At 40.4% G+C, this 19,969-nt stretch overlaps 1 protein-coding gene across 1 annotated transcript in view; it reads right to left on the bottom strand.

Moving 5' to 3' along the window:
• The window catches only part of AGBL4 (AGBL carboxypeptidase 4), a 1,245,941-nt gene that overhangs the window by 504,024 nt on the left and 721,948 nt on the right, over positions 1–19,969 (bottom strand). Inside the window, exon 5 of the mRNA XM_087445980.1 lies at positions 16,568–16,784. Coding sequence (XP_087302106.1) covers positions 16,568–16,784 — 217 coding nt within the window. The remainder of the gene's footprint in view (positions 1–16,567; positions 16,785–19,969) is intronic.

Here is a 19,969-nt window from a genome sequence, read left to right as displayed (position 1 = left end):
AGGCTAAAGGCAGGAAGCCCAGGAGAACAAGGGTAGGAGCACAGTCATGGAGAAGATGGAGGCAGGCTGGGTCCTGAGGCAAGTCAGGAAGGAGGCACAATAGAGCCCCAGAGGCAGCTCTACCCTGAGAAGGAACCCTGGAAACTCAAGAGGATAAAGCCCTCCTTCCCTCCGAGTGAGTGCTTCCAAGATCCTACTGGATCCCATAGTAACACATAGTAGTCAGTGAAAGGATCCATGCAGAATAGAGAGCACACATTTTGAAGTCAGACAGACCTGGGTACAAACCCTCATTTTACCACTAACTAGCTATGTGAGCTCAGGCAAGTAAGTTAACCTGAGCCCTGATTTCTTTATCTGTGTAAGAAAATAATAACAGCAACCTATTGTTAGTCCTGAAGATGAAATGATTACACGAGAAGGTAAAAACAGAGCTTGTATGGGAAGAAAACGGTACATAATATGATTAAAAGGGCTTGTCTTTGTCAAAATGCAAAGCACATGAGACTCTCAATCAGGAAAGCCAGGTCCTACACCCAGAGACTACAGACCTTTTCTCTTCTTAGGCCTCAGCTTCCTTAACTGGAAGGCGTTAGAAAACTAATCTTTCAGGGTCTTTGTAAGTCTAAACTTCCCTGACTTCAGCTGCTTGTAGTGCAGATATCATGAAAGGGGGAAAGAGATGAAAACTCCCAGCCATCTCTCTCTCCCCAACTCCTGTAAAATGGCAGTTTGGACAAGTAATATCAAGACTGGGTTATATTCTACTGACCTAGTTAGACAAAGTTAGGAAAGTTTTAAGTATGTATGAATACTATTGAACGAAAAAGAGGAGGCTGATTCAAGTGGCTGCAGTGCATATTAATATCTTATTATTATCCATTTTAATGTAGGAAATATCCTGGAAACTGCCTTTCCTATAAAATACAATTTGGAAAAGAGAATACCTTTATTCTCTTCTCAGCAAATAATTGTCTTTTAATGACAAACTATGGGAAATATGCCAGAGGATTCAAATGATATTGGGAGATGAAGTTAAATAATTTAGAAAAAGGGAATCCAGCATTTAATAAATTAATCTAACCCAAAGCAAAATAGAGAAAACAGGGTAGGACTTTTATGATCCTTTTTCTGAAATAATATCTCTTTGGGGAAGGCAAATAAGGAATCTGTAATTTTCAGCAGTTTCTCCTTATAAGAGAGATATGAATTAACATATCTATTCAACAAAAATTTCTTGAGAACTTACTGTGAACCCAAAAACTGTACAGCCACAAAGAGACATAAAATCCATGTTACAGCATGTATCAGTATTTTATTCCTTTTTATAGCTGAATAATATTCTATGGTATGTATATACAATATTATTTATCCATTCATCAATTGATGGACATTTGGTAGTCTCTACTTTTTGGCTATTACGAATAATGCTGCTGTGAACATTCATGTACAAATCTTTGTGTGAACATATGTTTTCTCTTCTTTTGTCTACATACCTAGGAGTGGAATTGTTGGGTCACAGGACAACTCTAGGTTTAACATTTTGAGGAACTGCCAAATGTTTTCCAAATCAGCTGTACCATTTTACATTTCCACTAGCAATGTATAAGGATTTCACTTTCTCCACATTCTCCCCAATACTTATTGTCTGTCTTCTTTTAGTATAGCCATGCTAGAGGTTGAGGTGTGATATCTCACCGTGGTTTTGATTTACGTTTCCTGGATGGCTAATGATGTTGAGTATCCTTTTATGTGCTTATTGACTATTATTTGTGTCTTTGGAGAAATGTCTATTTAGATCCATTGTCCATTCTTAAATTGAGCTTTTTGTTTTTTTATTGAGTTGTAAGAGTTCTTTATATGTTCTTGATGCAAGTCTCTTTCCAGGTATATGATTTGAAAATATTTTCTCCCATTGTCTTTTCACTTTCTTGGTGGTATTATTTGCAGCACAAACATTTTTAATTTTGATAAAGTCCAATTTGTCTTTTGCTGCTTGTGCTTTTGGCGTCATATCTAAGAAACCATTGCCTAACCCAAGATCACAAAGATATACTCCTATGTTTTCTTAGAAGAGTTTTATAGTTTTAGCTCTTACAGATAAATGCACATTTGAAGAATGTTTTTTTGCCAAAGAAAAAGAGAATAGAGGAGCAGGAAAAGGAGGAAGCAGAGGTTGGCAGTGTTAAAGGAAAAGAAAGGGCAGCAACAGCCTCAATGGGAGAATGTTGAACTACAGGGAGGCCCTGGGAGGCAGCATCTGACCCATTTCCCACACCACCAGCCCCATCCCCCGACTTCTAGTAACAATCCTACAAAGATAAGCAGAGTCCTGGGAGAAGGTTACTGCAACCTCAGCCATGTTGCCAGCTGAAAGATTCCCCAGAAAGTTCAATAGTTTGTTCAGGGAAGGAGCATAGACTTTAGCCAGGGCCATCAGTCATATTTCATCTGAAGTTTCCAATTCCAACTTCCATGGTGTGGGGTGACTCATAACCCTCATCTTTCCAGGCCCTGGAGGGGCATGGACTGTAAACATTTGCCCCTCCCATGGACTGTAAACATTTCCCATCATATAGTTCCCAAACCATCACTGGTTGGCACAGTCACCAAAAGTAACACAAAATGAACTTCTTGAAAGTAAGATTGCAGAGCCTGAATCGATTCTGAGGCCAAAATTATGTTACATGTTGCTTTAAAATTCTACCTTTTGAGACCTTCTTTAAGCCAAATAAATACAAGAAGGCCAAAAGTTGTAGCCAGTGATCTGTTTTTTAACACTGACACAATCTCCCTGAATGCGAATAATAGGATTCTAGGAAAATGTCCTGTTCATTTATCAAGTCCCCTTGCAGCAGGACATTTTTGTTGGAAATTGGATAATAATGATCTACAACTAATTCTATTTTCTTTTCCCCAAGAGCCTTTAAGAAGTCATCCCCAGGGGCTGGCAGGTAGCATAGCGGTTAAGTTGGTGCATTCCACTTTGGCAGCCCAGGGTTCGCTGGTAGGGATCCTGGGCATGGACCTACTCAACGCTCATCAAGCCATGGTGAGGCGGCATCCAACATAGAAAAGGTACAACTCTACAACTATGACACACAACTATGTACTGTGGCTTTGGGGAGAAAAAAGAAAAAGAGGAAGATTGGCAATAGATGTTAGCGCAGGGCCAATCTTCCACACACGCACACAAAAAAGTCACTCCCCACACCCACCTTTCTGAGTTTCCCACCACTGTCTTCATAATATTTTTGTCTTGTAGGAATGGCCAAGAGATGATGTCAGATCCAGTCGATGGATGATTTTGATTCCTGCTTTCCCCTTCTCCTTTCCTTTCTCTATTGATGGATGATAATTTGCTCTAGGCAGCGATGATCCTCAAGGGAGCTCTAAGCAACAGCATTAGCACTGCGGACTTACTCTGGGACCCTCCATCAGCCACAGCCTTCCCCAAACTGTTTGCCTTGACAGACCAGGCCTTTCCTCTCTGTACCACTAAACCCCCTCCTCCACAGCTTTCAGCCAATCTTGAGCATGACAGGGAGGATCATTGAACCTTCTAGATGTCTTTCCAATCTGTACCGCTACTATATCCCCAATATACCACCCTCTCACCCATTAAATGTCCTCCAAGATAGAGCTCAAATATAACCTCCCCTCTGCAGTTCTTTCTGATTCCCCAGCTCAGGTTAGGAGCCTCTTCCACGCCCTGACAGTTCCTCTCCCGCTCCCTAACAATCACCTACACCTTGGTTTCTTCTGTACAGGTATTCCCACTTATGAGTAGTGTAATCTTGGAAAAGTTATTTAACCTCTCTATGCCTCAGTTTCCTCACCTGCAAAATGGGATAATAGGGTCATTGAAGCTGACTAGATGAGATAATAAAGCACCTAGAATGGTACTTGGCATGTAGTAAGCACTCTATAAATGTTAGCTGTTCTCATTTTTATATGACAAATTGCATGCCTTCAGGGAGCTTAGAGTCTGGCAAGGGAGATACAGTATTACAAATGCATTATATCCAAGTATGTGTGAACAATTCAGGAGGCATTTTCACATCTGTTATCTAACATCTACCAGAAGCCTCTTGTTATGACAATAACCCTGAAGCGAAATCACACTGCCTAGTTTGCATGTAAGGCTTAGAGAAGTTATTTGATATGTCAAGATATAAGTGGCAGAGCCAAAATTCAAATCCCGATATGGCTCCAGCCTTGATGATCTTTCTACTTAATTTAGACTGATAAGGGGTTTCATCAGATATCTACTGAAGGAGGTGGCAGGGGTGGGGTTGAGGGGGTGATATGGTTAATGTATGAGGAAACAGAGGCACAGAGAGGTTAAGTAACTGGCCCAAGGTTACACAGTTAATGAGTGGCAGAGTTACATCCTAACCCGTGTAGCCCACACTGCTGGCTTAGGCATCTAATTTCCTTTTCACTGCCTTGTAGGTGCTCAGTTAATGTTTGCAGAAAGAACAGACAAATAAGCAAACCTTGCAGAGAAGGGTCTGGGAGTGAGAGGCAGTGGGCTGCAGTGGACAGGGACCAATCTAGGAGTCAGCAGCTAGGCTTCCAGCTACAGCTGTCTCATTAACTCACTGCGTTACTCAGGAAAGTCATCTCCCCTCCCTGGACCCCAGTGTCTCCAGCTGCAGAAAGAGAAAAGGTTTGTAAACACTGTTATCAGCTGAGTCCTTTCTTCAAACTAAGTCTATGGGGAAGGCCAGTAAGTAGGGGCTGCTCTGGTGTGTATAGGAGGGAGAACAAGAGAGGCCAGAGCTCTGATGTCTCAGAAGTCCCTCTTTCCCCTCCCTCCTCAGTGGCCCCTGAGGTACTGTTCAGAGCCCAGATCCCTCTTTAGGGATACAGGGAGCAAGGTTTTAAAACTTCAGAACTAGAGGAACTTAAGATTCTTTTTGGCTTTAACATTCTATGACTCACATAAAAGAAACGACCTTGTGCCCTAATGTTATATACCTTCTGATTCAACAAAATGGAAATGTGGCTTTAGAAGAAGTAACAAAACATGACCATACTGAGAGGTGTCACGAAGGAATTTTGGCTATAACAGCATGACTTCTTCAGCTGCCTCCATACATACCCTAAATACAAAAATATCCTCTAAACCTATGAAAAGAGGAAGATATCCAATAAGAAATCAGAAGAGTGATAAGTGTTTTAACGGAGAAATAGTATACTATAGATGCATGTAGCAGAGGCTCTCAAACTAGTCTGGGGAACAGTGTATCAGGGAAGAATTCCATGAGGACGTGATCTATAAATTGGATCCTGAAAGCAGAATAGGAAGTAGCTAGGCAAAGGGACATAGAGAAAGAACATTCTATAGAGATGGGCCAGTGTGTTATACAAGTTAGGGAGAAAATCCATGGCTCAGAGAAAGAACTATAGGAAGGCCAGTATGGATAAAGCATAGACAGCAAGGTGAGAGGTGTGTGAGAGAGGCTGAAGAAGCAGCCAGAGGCCAGACTATGCAGGATAATACAGATCATGTTAAGAATTTGTTATTTTATCTTAAACTACTGAGAGGCCATGAGTCCAATGGGTCATTTTCATGGATACTAAAATCACTCAATATGGTGGCAGCAGTGTAGTGGAAAAGACAATTATGGACCAAAGTCCTCCACGATTGAGGGAAGTGTCCAAGAAATCAGCAGATGACAGCAACAAGTGGCAGGGGGTTATACAGACCAATGGCATAAAGCTCAGAACCTATCTTTCTATATGGTGTCTTTTTATAAAAGGGAGAAGAAAGAATGGTCTAAAAGTAGCAATCTGTTAGAAGTATGCCATCTGCCAACCTAGCTGGGTGGTGTTCAGTGAAGAGGTTACTCTGTCTCTTGGTCAGGTACCACAGAATCAGTGGGGACGTATGGGAAAGACAAGGTTAGGAGGAGGGCTGGGACTTTCTGGCAGCCACTGTAATGCTGACGTAGCTATGTGAGCAGACTAGAGAGAGAGCCTGGAGGTCTGTTCACCTCGTATCTTGTACCCCTTGGCTAAAGAAGCTGTTGTAATTTCCTGAGAGATGCTGATAATTTGAACTAGGGCACTGGCAGCAGAGATAAGGAAGGGATAGATTGTAAGGATATTGAGTTGTAGCCTTGATCATACTTGGTGACAGAGAGTATGTGAGGAGCAAATAAAAAGGAGTTAAATAGGACAGGTTTCTGGCACAGGTAACTGGAGTGATGGTGATGTATTCACTGAATTAGAAAACCTGGGTTTGAAGCAGATGTGTGGTAGTCTGGTTGGCCTCTGCAGCTTGAGGTAAATCAGACATGTGCATCCTTGTTCTAGCACAGGGACAACCCAGGGTCACAATTCCCAGCATCTTCTCTTTAAGCCCTTGCTCAAACAGGGCTGAGGTTTGGAATAAATGGGCCACCTGCATCAGTAGGGTAAGTTGGAAGCCCCTCAGCCAGATGCTGATAGGATGTATCTGCCTCCAATTAATCTGGACGCTTTTTGGAAGGAATAGCAAAAACTATGCCAAGAAAGTGGTGACTAGTGAAGTGGCCTGCTGGAAGGGAGCCAAACCCACTAAGCTTGTTTAATTTAGAGTGTCTGATCAGGACAAGGTTTGGTGCAGATGGGGGTCCATAGACCTCTCCTGAGAGGTGGATTAGGGGCTGATAATTGAGATTAATAACTTCTAATAATTACTCAATTTAAAACTCAGCCAAAAAGATGCGATTATTTTTCACACATTTATTTGGTCATTTTGCCAGCTGCAACTCCATGATGTTTTACTTGAAAGGAGAAGAAAGGACAGAAGGGGACTACCTTATTTTGAAGTCATAATGCTGGTCAGAATGGTGCTGGTCCTCTCTAGCCTCTTTTCTGTGGTGTTGCTTTCTGTTCCTTAACTTTCCTGCCCACAAGGTCATCGGTTCCCTCCAGCTCCTCTCTGAGATCCTGGTGTCTCCACACAAGTCCACACAAGGAGTGCAGCAGAAGCTGCCAAGCTCCATATCTTAAATTCTTCCAGATCTCCTTATATTTGTCCACTCTGCTTCTCTTTCTCCTTACTCTAGCTTTCTGGTTTTCTCTGATTATACCATGTTCTCTATCTTCTTCACTTTTGCTTCATGATTCAGCTTCCATTTTTTTTTTTTGTCAGACTCCCAGATTCTTAGTTAGGTTTGGATTTTTAAAATCTTGCAAGATAAGGCTTTCAGAGTCTTCTCTCTGCCACTTGACCCTTCTTACTGTGACTTTGCTGATCTGAGAGCCAAAGGACTACTGAGCTGTGCCAATCTCATGGGAAGGGGTGTGAGTCCCAGTGGCGGCTTCTATTGCCCAGGGTCCTCATTCTAGAGCCCACCTAGCCTTCTCCTTCCCCAGAAAGCACTCCCTTTTCTGAACTGTGCCCTTTGCCATCTGGTTCTCCCTTGCTCATCATGGATTTGAACTAACCTTTAGGTAAAACTTTACATACGATCCTTATGGACAGGATGGAGAAATGGAAGCAGGGACGACATCTTGTTTATTTCCAGATGTCTCATAGTATGTGGTACGTAAGACATACTAAATTAAATTGAGCTAAGTTGAATTTAATTGAGTTGACTTGGAGGAAGGTAAAATCTTGTTCGCTTAGGTGACTTATGCTAGTGGGGTTAGTAGCATAATCAAACTTAGGGACTGATATAAAACTGCCAATCTAGCCATTCCAGAAAAGTCTCTGGTAGTATGCATGGATCAGACACTCTGAATTAAACAAGCTTAGTCATTGTGGCTCCCTTCCAGCAGGCCACTTCATAAGTCACTGCTCTCTTGGCATAGTTTTTGCTATTTCCTCCAAAAAGAGTAATATGCATGGTCGTGTCCCATTAAACACCTGTATCCTTGACTTAGATTAACACTTAAAAAGTATATACTTTAAAAATTCTGAGTAAAGTGAAGTCACTAACACTGAAGATAAGGGAACCCAAGAATCAAAATGATCATAGCAGGCTAGCACAAAGGACTAAAACCAACAAGTTGAAACCTAACAGGGTAAGTGTAAGGGCACACAATTATACTTGTAAAATCTACTATAGGCTAACAAGGTATCCAGAATTGGATCTTGGGACAGAAAAAAGACATCAGTGGAAAAACTGATGAAATCTGAATATAGTTCTGTAGCTTAGTTAATAGTACATTACTATTACAATGTTACTAGCACAATGTTAATTTTTTAGTTTTGACAAATGCTCCATGGTAGTGTAAGAATTTAGCATTAGAGGAAGCTGGGTGAAGGGTATACGAGAACTCTCTATATTATATCTTCACCTTTTCTATAAGTCTAAAATTATTCCAAAGTAAAAGGTTTATTAAAAAAAAATCAGAGAAATAAAAATAGCTTTATTTAAAGAACAACAACAAAAATCTACTACGGGAAGGCCTCACTGCTAAAAGAAGCTAATGTAAATTCTAGCTGCATTTCTAGAGATGTAGCATCCAGAGCAAGAGAGGCAATAGCTCTATTCTGCTGTGGGATGCTTAGATCACCTGTGGAGTTTTACATTCAGTTCTGGCATTTTAAGAAGAAAATTAACAACCTAGATCATGTCCGGAGAACAATAAAGAAGGTACAGAGTTTAGAAACCATGGAATAGGAAGAAATGTAGAATTACCAAGGGGTAGATAGGGAAGGGAGGGATTAGCTTGGAGACGAGAAGACTCATGAGGGGGGTGGGGTCACTGTCTTGAACCTTTGCAGGCCTGTCCATTGTCTTTGGGATGGTGCTCAGGCTGCCTCAAGAGGTACGTCAGCAGAAACTGAAAAGCACTTTTCTGGAATGTTAAGAGAAGTTGCTGGTCTATACAGCTTAGGTCCTTGCCCATAGGGATGCCTAATATATTTGCTAAATTTGAATGTGACTCCTATAGTCTTTGCCAACTCTAAAGATTGGGCGAGGTGTTAAGATCAGAAAGACCAGCTTTTCTAGGTATTTCTATGACATTCTCATTATTATACATGTGTCATGGTGGTAAAGCTTTCCTCTTGGTGCTCTTGGCTAACAAATATCCTATCCTGCCTGTGGGAAAGAAAGCCAAGTAGACAGACAGGCAGGAGTTACCATGACTTCTAGCCAGGAAGATCAGCTGTCATCAGTAGGAGCAGCCTGCAAATGTAGAGTTAGGTCCTACAATGGTCATGTTCCCTCCTGCCTGGTTCCTCACTGCCCTCAGGATAGAGTCCACATTCTTTAGCTTGGTATTCAAGGCTCTCCTGACCCGGCCTCCACTTACTCTCTTTCTTTCCCCATCACCATTCCCCCGTTCTTCTTAGGCTGACCCTGTGCTCTTGTCATTTGGAACCACACAAAATTGTCAGGACTCACGATGCGTCTCAGCCTCTGTATCCATGCTGTGATTCTCAAATCAAGATGCCTCCTTCCTTAAGACTCCATTTCCTCCCTTGTGCCTCTTCTCTGCCTACTTATTCTATTACCTTAGGTCTCTTACCATCATTGCCATTATTAGTTTTTACATCTGTGTCACCTTCTACATTGAGTACCTCTTCTCCCCTCACACTCAGGGGGAGAGTGCATTTTGTATTAATCTGTCTGTCTCTAACACCCAATACAGAGCAGAACAGGCACAAGGCGCTCACCAGATATTGTAGTATTGAAGAATGGCTTTGCAAGGATTTAGTAAATTACTATATATGTGAATATAATATTTCTCTATCCAGGACTGGTTTAGAGTCCATTCTCTGGAGTCCACAAAGGCATGCTATAGACAAATTACTTATTCTCATTGTATCTGTTTTTAAAAATGCAAATAGGAGAAGATGATACTGACATATCTCAGAGCTTCAATGCTTCCTTCTAAGTCAAGCCTTCCCCCCAAACTCATCCCCTTTTCTGATTTAATTTCTCCAATATTGTCTGTCTCTTCCTACTAGAATGTAAGCCCATGAAGGCATGGATTCCTGTTTTCACTGCCATATCCCCAGAGCCTAGACGGTGCTAGTTACATGTTAGGCATTCAATAATAGTACTAACCATACAATAGGGGTGTTGTGACAATTGAGTGACATAAAGTATATAAAGGTCATAGCATTGGGCCTGGCACATGCTAAGTACTCAATAACTATAGTTATTACAACACAAAGGACAGATTAAGAGGCAACATTACAACATGCTGATGTGTGACTCAAAAAGAACACACAATGAAGATGTCATGAACACTTGAGCCGTAATTTATGTTGGGGTTGGAAAGGATGCTTAAAATAATCTGGTCTGGCTCTATGAGGCCCATAGAAGAGAACAGCTTTTCCCAAGGTCATAGAGCTAGTCAGTGACAGAGGCTAGACAACATTATTCTCATATAAATGATTGTCTAGTGATTCCCTAAAATACTATAAGATTACTGTCTTTGTTAGACACTTCCTTTTGGCAAGTATCCCTAAATATGTGAATGGCTCTCTCCATCTAATTCTTTCAAAACACACACATACACACACATTTAATTAGTCCAATGACATATTAAAATAAAACCAGATTATATTGTATCTGACAATACAAGGGCTATATGATTTAAAACTAATATATGACATTTGAAAATAATACCATATTTTATTGTGTCTAACAGTACAGGGTTATATGATTTAAAAACTAATGTTTGTCAGTTAAAATTTACTTCTGGCTATGTTGGAACGAGAATATTGGTAAACCCTATCCCCCTAAAACAAATACAAAGCTGGACAAAATTGACACAAACAACCATTTCAGTGGTTGTCCTGGAACAATTGGATATCCATATGAAAAAAAATGAACTTAGGCCCTTACCTAATGCCATACATAAAAAATTAATTCAAAATGGATCATAGGCTTACATGTAAGCCAAAGCTATAAAAAATTCAGAAGAAAACATAAGAAAAAATCTTTGTGGCCTTCAGTTGGTCAAGAGTTCTTAGATACAACACCAAAAGCATGATCCATAAGAGAAAAAAATGATAAATTGGACTTTAAAATTAAAAACTTTTGTTCTTCAAAAGATACAGTTAAAACAATGAACGAAAGGCAGAGATTGGGGAGAAATGTTTGCAAAGCATATATCTGACAAAGGAGTTGCATACAGAATATATAAAGAATTCTCAAAACTCATTATAAGAATGCAAATAACCCAATTTTTTCAAATGGGCAAAAGATTTAAACTGACACTTCACCAAAGAAGATATATGAATGGCAAATAAGCACATGATAAGATAATCAACATAATTAGTCATTAGTTCAATACAAATGAAAACCACAATGAGATACCCTACACACCCACTAAAATGGCTATAATAAAAAGCATAGATAGGGCCCAGCCCTGTGGCCAAGTGGTTGAAGTTCCAGGCACTCTGCTTTGGTGGCCTGGGTTTGCGAGTTTGGATCCCATGCACAGACCTACTCCACTCACCCGCCATGCTGTGACAGTGTCCCACATATAAAGTAGGGGAAGACCGGCACAGATGTTAGCTCAGGGCTAACCTTCCTCAAGCAAAAAAAGAGGAAGACTGGTAATGGATGTTAGCTCAGGGCAATCCTCCTCAGCAAAAAAAAAAAAAAAAGTATAGATAATTCCAAGTGTTAGCAAGCACATGGAGAAACTACAACCCTCTCTCCTACATTGCTGGAAGGAATGTAAAATGGCACTACCAATTTGGAACACAGTTTGACAGTTTTTTTTTTAAAGTTGAATATAAACTTACTATATGATGCAACGATTCCATTCGTAGAAATCTACCCAAGAGAAATGTGATCACATGTCTACTCAGAGGTATGTACGTGAACATTCATAACAGCATTGTTCATAATAGTCCCAAACTGGAAACAATTCAAATGTCCATCAAGTGGAGAACAGTTAGACAAAATGTTGTATAGCTTTTCTATAGAATATCATTTAGCACTAAAAATGAATGAACCACTGATACATGCTACAACATGGATAAACCTCAGAATTATAATGCTAAGTGAAAGATGCTGGATGCAAAAGATGACTATATAGTATATAATTCCATTTGTATAAAATGTTCAGAAATGGCAAATTTACAGTGTCAGATTGTGGATCAGTAGTTGCATAGGACTTAGAGTAGAAGGCGGATTAAGAAGGAAATTTTTTGAGACAATAGAAATAGTCTAAAATTGGATTGTGGTGATAGTTGTAAAATTCTATAAATTTACTAAAAATCATAGAATCGTACCATTACAATTGGTGAATTTTATGGTATATAAATTATACTTCAATAAAGCTGCTAAAACAACAGGGAAAAAAAAGATCCTTCCCATGCTGTATTTGTCTTGTATTGTGGCTTTGATGCATATACAACGAGATTTTGTTTGGTGGGGTTAGGAGGGACCACTGGTGAGTAACAAGATAAAACGCCATTTTGGATGATATAATTACTAGCAGTAGCAGCTATGCCCATGGTGATTAATAGTTCCAGGACTAAAAATTCAAAATCTTGCTTCCTGCCTTCTCTCCCTAAGATCTGAATGTTAGCATGTTTAGCCTTCCCACTTGTAGTTATCCTCCCTCCAAACTGGAATAAGGATTAACTAATTATAGTGGTGCCTTCAGACACGAGCCATATCAAACACCCTGGTAACCAAGAATTGTCCTGTCTGCAAAATATGCCAGAAACCCTTACAGTCCCTGGCAACTGTTTCGGGGCCCAGAACAGGGGAATTGAGCCAACCAACAGAGCTTCCCTAATCTAGTTTAGCCAGCACAAGTACACCCTGCACTTCTACTAACTTTACTTTCTTAAGATGCTGTTTTGGATAAGGTAATCCCTTTCTCAAAAGTCTACTGTGGGTCTCAGTAAGTCCAATATAGAAAGCAGCAATGGCTCTATCAAAGGGCCAGGACATGGTCTTAGAAGCCATGGGTTTAAATCTTCGCCCTAACATGAACTAGAAATGTGTCTTTAGCCAGGTAACTTAACTTTTTAGTCTTAAATTATTTATCCCCCAACTGGGATAATTCTGTCTACACCATAAAACTATTGTGAGAAATAAGCAAGATAGTATATATAAAGTGCTTGACCCAGTGTCTGTGTATTGAATCTGAGTAAAGGATATAGCACAATTCCTTAATATAACAATCAAAAGCTTTCCATATTTCGGCCCCAATCCTCCTATCTTTACCTTCCAGTAGGAAGATTCCCTATCCCAATCAAACAGACTTCTAATCAACTAACACCATACAATGAGTAAGGCTGTTTCCTGCTCTCTGGGCTACCTTCTCCCCAGCTCTGTATGCAGCATCTTTCAATACTCAGCTTAAAGCACATCTTCTCCATAACGTTTAGTCTGACCGTTAACTCTTTAAACAACTCATGAGATCCTTAATTATAAACTTTTTAAAATATTATATCTGTTTGAACATGTCTTATTTTCTCTGGTATAGAACACATTTCTGGAAGTGCAGCAAGACTTATATACCTGTTATATATCCCCACAGTCCTCTCATAGGGTCTGAAGTAGGACAAAGGTCTCAAATTATTTTTTTTCTAACTGAGCAATTCCTCAAAGAATAATTGGAAAAACCCTATTCAAGTCCAACTTTTGCATTTTATAGATGAAAAAATTGCCCCCAGAAAGGGGAAGTAACATTCAAGGTCATAAGAGTAGTTTAGTGTTACAGCTGGAAGCAGAATTCAGGTTTTCTGTGGCCGATTTCAGGCTGTCCTTCAATATCAATTTTCCTCCGTATCTATAGGACTACCAATTTTTAGCTGAAAGCATGGTCACCTAGAATGAAGACTTCATTTATCATTCTTCTTTTAGTTAAGTGTGGATATGAATTCTATTAAATGGGATAAAAGTGGAAGTGCCGTATAACTGCATCTTCTCCTTTCTCGCCCCAGTTCCTTCATTCTGCTGCCTAGAACATGGATGTGATGGTAGAATTCCACATTGGATCATGAGATTGAGGGCCATGTCCCAGGGACGGCAGAGTAGAAAGCTGAAAGAACCTGACTTCCTAAGGCTTTCAAAGAGCAGAGCCATAGTATCAGCTCTGGATTGCCTACATCTAGACTTTTATATGGAAGAGAAATAAATTTCTATGCTCTTTAAGTTGCTGTTATTTTAGATATCAGTTATTGGTAGCTTAACTTATCCTATTATCCCTCTTATCAGCTTTCTGATGCTCTTAGCTCTTTACCTTGTCTTCAGACATATATCTTAACTCATTCTTTCATTCATTCAATCATTCATTCAATAGCCATTCAATGTACACCTACATTCTGCCTGGCATAAATTTAAGAGGGGCTGGGGTGGACACAGAAATGAAATGTACAGATCCCGCCCTTAAAAGTCATGGGTATTGAATAAAGTTCTCACTCTCTTAATTCATATCACAAATCATATGTCTGGCAAATATTCATCTCAGAATTTCTCTGACAGTCCCATCTCAAATAATCTCACTGTGTCCAGTAACATATTGTTGATCAGACCATGTGTGCTTAACACGTTCGATTTGCCTCTCTGTATCTACTCTCTGCCCTTCTCCACCCTATTCTTTGCTCAAGGAGGCTCATCTGTATGGATTACATGAATGGGTTCTCTTGCCATCTGATTCCTGGTTGGGTTTGTCATTAGGGACCCCTGGCAGGAGATCAGAGGGAAGTAAGAGAATGAGCTCTATGTATTTATTTTTCTCAGTCTCTCCCTGCAGGTTTGTCTCAGGCTAACTTTGTTCCTCAACTGAAGGTCACTATTCCACTCAAGGTGGCCCACTATATGACTCTACTATTGGATTCTGGTAACCATTCCTTCCCTTTACCCCCTTTGAGCTGTTACTAGCCCCAGGGATCTGCACTATACCCTGTGGTTTCCCTACACACTGCCCACACCTTGTAAATAGCTCTTTTATTAAGTCCTCCTCAAATTATCCTAATGTTGGCTGCCATCTGTTTCCTGCTAGCAGGCTGACTGATACATCATGTGTCCCAATTTTCAGTTCAAAATATATACGCACCAGGTACACATGGCATCCACAGAAGCACTATTAAGAAGAGGGTTAGAGTAGAGGGAAGATATTTAGTAAAATCTTAGTGCATACAGAATCCCAGACTATAAGCATATCCATGACTACTAACTTTTGAGACCACATTTGGCTCTCAGGTACCTGAGCCATACACAAGCCCTCTTTATTTCTCTCTTTTTGAGGTATCCTGGACCAGACTTTACATCTTTTAAATAGTTTAGTCTTGAAAACTTTTATTTAGAACTGGGGCTCACTTTTAAGTGGAACCCACAGCCACTAGGCAGAGTCCATTTTTCCACCAACACGTTTCAGAACCTCAAGAATAGAATTTTCTGTCAATTCTACCAGTATCCTCACGTAGAATCTTTAAAGTGCTCAATATGCCTATTTTAGATGCACAATTCATACTTCTCGAAGAGTGAAACATAAAATCAAATTATCATCTGCTTATTCTGTACTAGCAACTGAAGTATTGCTGACCACAGAGAACAAAACCTAAGCATCCAATGTGAAGAACAATTTCAGATCTTGGGTTGGGCAGTGGAGGGAAAGAGGAAAAGAGAGAAGGAAGGTGTGGTAGGCAGAACAATGCAGCTCCCCTTCCAAAATGTCCAAGTCCTAATCACTGGAACCTGTGAATATGTTACCCAACATGACAAAAGGGAGTTTACAGATATGATTAAATTAAAGATCTTGAGATATAGAATTATCTGGGTGAGCCCAACATAATCACAAGGGTCCTTATAAGTGAAAGAGGGAGGCAGGAGATTCAGTGTCAGGGTAATGCAGCATGAGAAAGACTTGACCAGCCATTGCTGGCTTTGAAGATGGAACAGAACGAGAGGCTAAGGAATGCAAGCAGCCTCTAGAAGCTGGAAAAGACAGAGAAATGAATTCTCTCCTAGAGCCTCCAAAAGGAATGCAGACCTACTAGTACCTTGATTTTAGCCCAGTGAGGCCAATTTCGGACTTTTCCCAAACTGTATGATAATAAATTTGTGTTTTTTTAAGCCACCAAGTTCATGGCAATTTGTTACGTCAGCAATAGGAAACTAATATGGAATGTAAGACTGAAATCTCCAGACTCACAGAACTAAACCTGGGGCAAGAAAGAAGGGTTGAGAACTGATGGATGGCAGAGACAGAACACATTGTGGGTAGCACAACCAAATTGCACACCATTGGCTAACCTGCACTGCAGGCAGGTTGGATCCACTGAAAAAAAATTCATATCAGAGGCTCACACTCATGAAATACTTTCATGCCTTTTGTAACACACAGTAGAAGCCTCTGTCTTTTCTCTTAGAGTTTCTGGGATTCACTAGAACATTTGTGTTTGGTTAGAGAGCTTTATCAGCTTCATTCAGGTCAATCATCTGTCTCATACCTTATTCTGTAACTTCTGGTGGCCATAGTAGCAAAGAATCACACAATAAAAACAATTATCTTTCAAAGTTGCATAGCATATAGTCTACAAAGCACCAACATCTATTATTCTATTATTCGCATTCTATAAAAACCCATTGCTAAGCTCCTCCCCCAAGGCTGCCTGTTTCAGAATGGGACTTACCACGCTCTGACCCAGCTGCTCCCGAAAGAAGTAATCCATGTTTCTCTTTTGCAGGCTGTCAAGGTAATGCTGAAAGCGAGTGTATGTATATGGGTAGCAGTAAGCAAATTGGTAAATATCTTCTTCTCGGTCAAAACAAAATGCAAAGGACATCACATAATTCTTCCTATGGTCTGGGCAGCGGTAGTAGTAAACATTCTTAGGTGGTAGCCTTTGCCTGAAAGATAGAAAGAAATTTGAGCATATCAGACAATTGTTCAAGCTTCAAAAGGTAATAAACAGGAATAAATGTCCAAGAGAAAACTGTAACATCAAGAACCCTAGGTGGTGGTGAGGTACAACGCCATATACTTCTATTACTTCTTCTATTGTCAAAAAGAGACCAGATTCTGGCAGCACTTTGTTCAAATTCTTGCCCTGCCCTTTATCAACTATTTGGACAATGCAAACTTAAACAATGTTTATTCATCGTTTATTCTTATTTTGAGCACCTATTATATGCCCAGGCATGATGCTAGGTTCTTGATGTATAATGGTATACGAGATAGGCAAGGTGTCTGTCCTCATGGAGTACATATTCCGGAGGGGAAGCAGTCAATAAAATATTGAAAATAAATATGCAATATAGTTATAGACTCTAAAAGTGCCTTGAGGGGAAATAAAGAGTGTGATGGTATAGTGACATAAACGGGGGAGGCCTACTTTTCCCAGAGAAGTCAGGTTTTTGTATTACAAGACTAATTTAGACCTTTTAAAATAAGCTAATGTGCATTGTGAACATTCAAGGGAGAGAAAAGAATATTCAACATTTGTTTAAATTATTACTATTATTTTTCTACAGAGCATTCCATGAGACTAATTTTCTACAGAAGCACTTGGGAAATAATGCTTTAAAATATGCTGTGTAGGCAATTTTGCTAAGCCATCACACTCATTCTCCAGTAAGGAACACTGAAATACATACATGAGAAAAGGCAAAATGTTCCAGTCATAGTTCCCACAACTCCTTTACATTCACCCACTTCACAGGCTCACTGCACCCTCTCATGCTTTATGATATCCAAACTATTCACACTGTTTCCCTGAAGAGAATGCCTCTTATTTCTATCTCTTCAAATCCTGTTACTCCTGCAAAACCCATCTCAAACTGGGCTTTTTCCATGATCATCCATTGACAATTCCAGGCCAGTTCAGCAACTACATTTTGTAGTAACTCTTGCTTTTTTATTGACTTGCTTTCTAAGTCTTATCCACTAGGATTGATTTGGAAGCTCCTTAAGGGCAAGTATGCCTCTGGTGGGTTCTGGCACAGTGGGTAGAGGATGTAAGGCTCACCTATAGTGGTTTGGCATTCAACTGAGAAGCCAAAGGGCACAGGAGCATTTGGAGGAAAGTGTGAGGAGGTGGGTCTAAGAGATGAAGTGAAGAAAAACAAGAATAGTACTGGCTCCAGGTAGGGCAGCCCACAGAAAATTGTTAAGAACTCCAAGAGCATTATAACACACCAATATTTGTTGCAGAATCTTTTTTCTACCTTGGTGTCTTTTCGAGGCTAAGTGGCCAGTGGGAGGTGAGGCTGTGGGCTTCCTGCGGAAGAGCAGAGGTTACATAGCACTGATGCTTATACATACAGTGGCTTGTATTGCTCACTTATAGCCCTGGGTGTTATGAATCCCACCCAAACATTAAGTAGAATTCAGAGGAGAGAAGACGACAAAAGGAAAAGGAAGGAAAAGTAGATGGAGATTGAGAGAGGAGTGAGGGAAAAGAGAAAGGAAGGAATGGACATTACATACCTAGTAGGGGTTATTTCTGGGGCTCATTCAGTACCTAATTTAATCCTTATAACCATTCTATCAAGGCGGGTATTGTTACCCCAGTTTGTAGATGTGGTCACAGATGTTCATAAAAGTTAAGGAGCTTACTCAGGGTCTCAAGGTAGTACATGACAGAGCTGGGATTCAAGTCTGCTTCTATCTGATTCCAAGCTCAGTACATATAACACTCCTCCATGGTCCCTCAATAAATTGTGGGCTTCTAGCATTCCACATATGAGTGTGTGCAAAAGCCAGGAGGCAAGAGGGAACAAGTAAAATGTTGGAACGGCAAGGAATTCATCATGGCTGAAGGACAAAGAGTGAGAAGGGAAATCATGAGAAATGTGTCTGAAGAGGAAGGCAGAAGCCAGATTAAATAGGGACTGCATAAACCAAGTTAAGGAATTTCAGCATTATCCTGAGGTCACAGGGTACCTTTCCAGTGAGTGAAAGAAGTAAAGTACCATGATCGTGCCAGTCTAAGGGACAGATGAGAACGGGCAGAAGAAGCACAGGGTAGTAGTTGCACAGGTGTAGAAAACAAGACAGATTTGACTATATTAGAAAAAAGTGGCTGAAGTGATGGGCCATAGGGTCTAAGATGAACCTGAAAGTGCTGAGGAGGAGAGGATGTAGACAGAACAGCATAAGCAACAAAGGAACAGAGCTTTTCACATAAAAGTCAGTGGCATTATCAAAGGCTGTCTAGGGGTGTGCTTAGGCCCACAAATAGAGCCCCTTTGTCTCCTACTCCCAAAGCCAGGAGGAGTTAATATGCAAGTAACAACAGTCTTCCTGTAATGCAAATATAGCTTAAAGACAAACTTCCTAGGCACTCCTCTTTTCTAACCAGCTTGCTACCCTAAACCTTCCTATATTGAAATTTTGGAGCTACCAGTTATGAGAAAGAGAAATAACAGCCTGGAGGGTGCATGGGGAGTGAAGAGGAAACTTGTTCCCTCCTGATCCTTCTGTACATGGAGAGTAGGAGACTGAACAGTTGCTGAGAGGTCAATGAGGTAAATAGTGGCCTCCAGGATAGTCAGGCCTTAGTTCATTGTTTTAGTCAGCAAATATTTGTTGAGTATCATGTATCAAGCATAGTTTGGTTAAGATGAGATAAAGGAAACAGTGGACTAAAAGACTGAGGATCCAAGTGAGATTATTCAGCACAGAGTTGAGTTTCAGAAGAAAAAGTGGAAAGTGGAAAGTTTTGAATAGAGAAGGGAGCAGTGGGAAAGCAAGATTAGAGAGAGAACAGACCAGTGCAGCGATGAGAGTATAGAGAGAATAGATGATGGTCTGCATCTGTGATGTGATTGAACATGCAGGAATGTGAGGCTGGTGGAATGAGCTAGTCTCAGGGTTCTAGATTTGTATTTAGGGAGAATGCCAGTGAAAGAGGCCTTGAGGTTTGAGACTCCCCAATGGTCTGTGAGAGTCACTTCAGGCCCTGACTCAGAGGCCTGAGTCTGAGTCTCCTGGAGCACAAGGTGAGCATGTGCGCAAGTGATATGCAAGTGATTCCTACAGTCATAGGCCCCTCAGGTTATGATGCTGATGCTTTCAACTCTTCATTTACTAG

This window comes from Ceratotherium simum, chromosome 22 (genome assembly GCF_057802395.1).
Source record: "Ceratotherium simum simum isolate JZ-2026a chromosome 22, ASM5780239v1, whole genome shotgun sequence".
NCBI lineage: Eukaryota > Metazoa > Chordata > Mammalia > Perissodactyla > Rhinocerotidae > Ceratotherium > Ceratotherium simum.
This window is presented reverse-complemented; position numbering and strand designations above follow the sequence as displayed.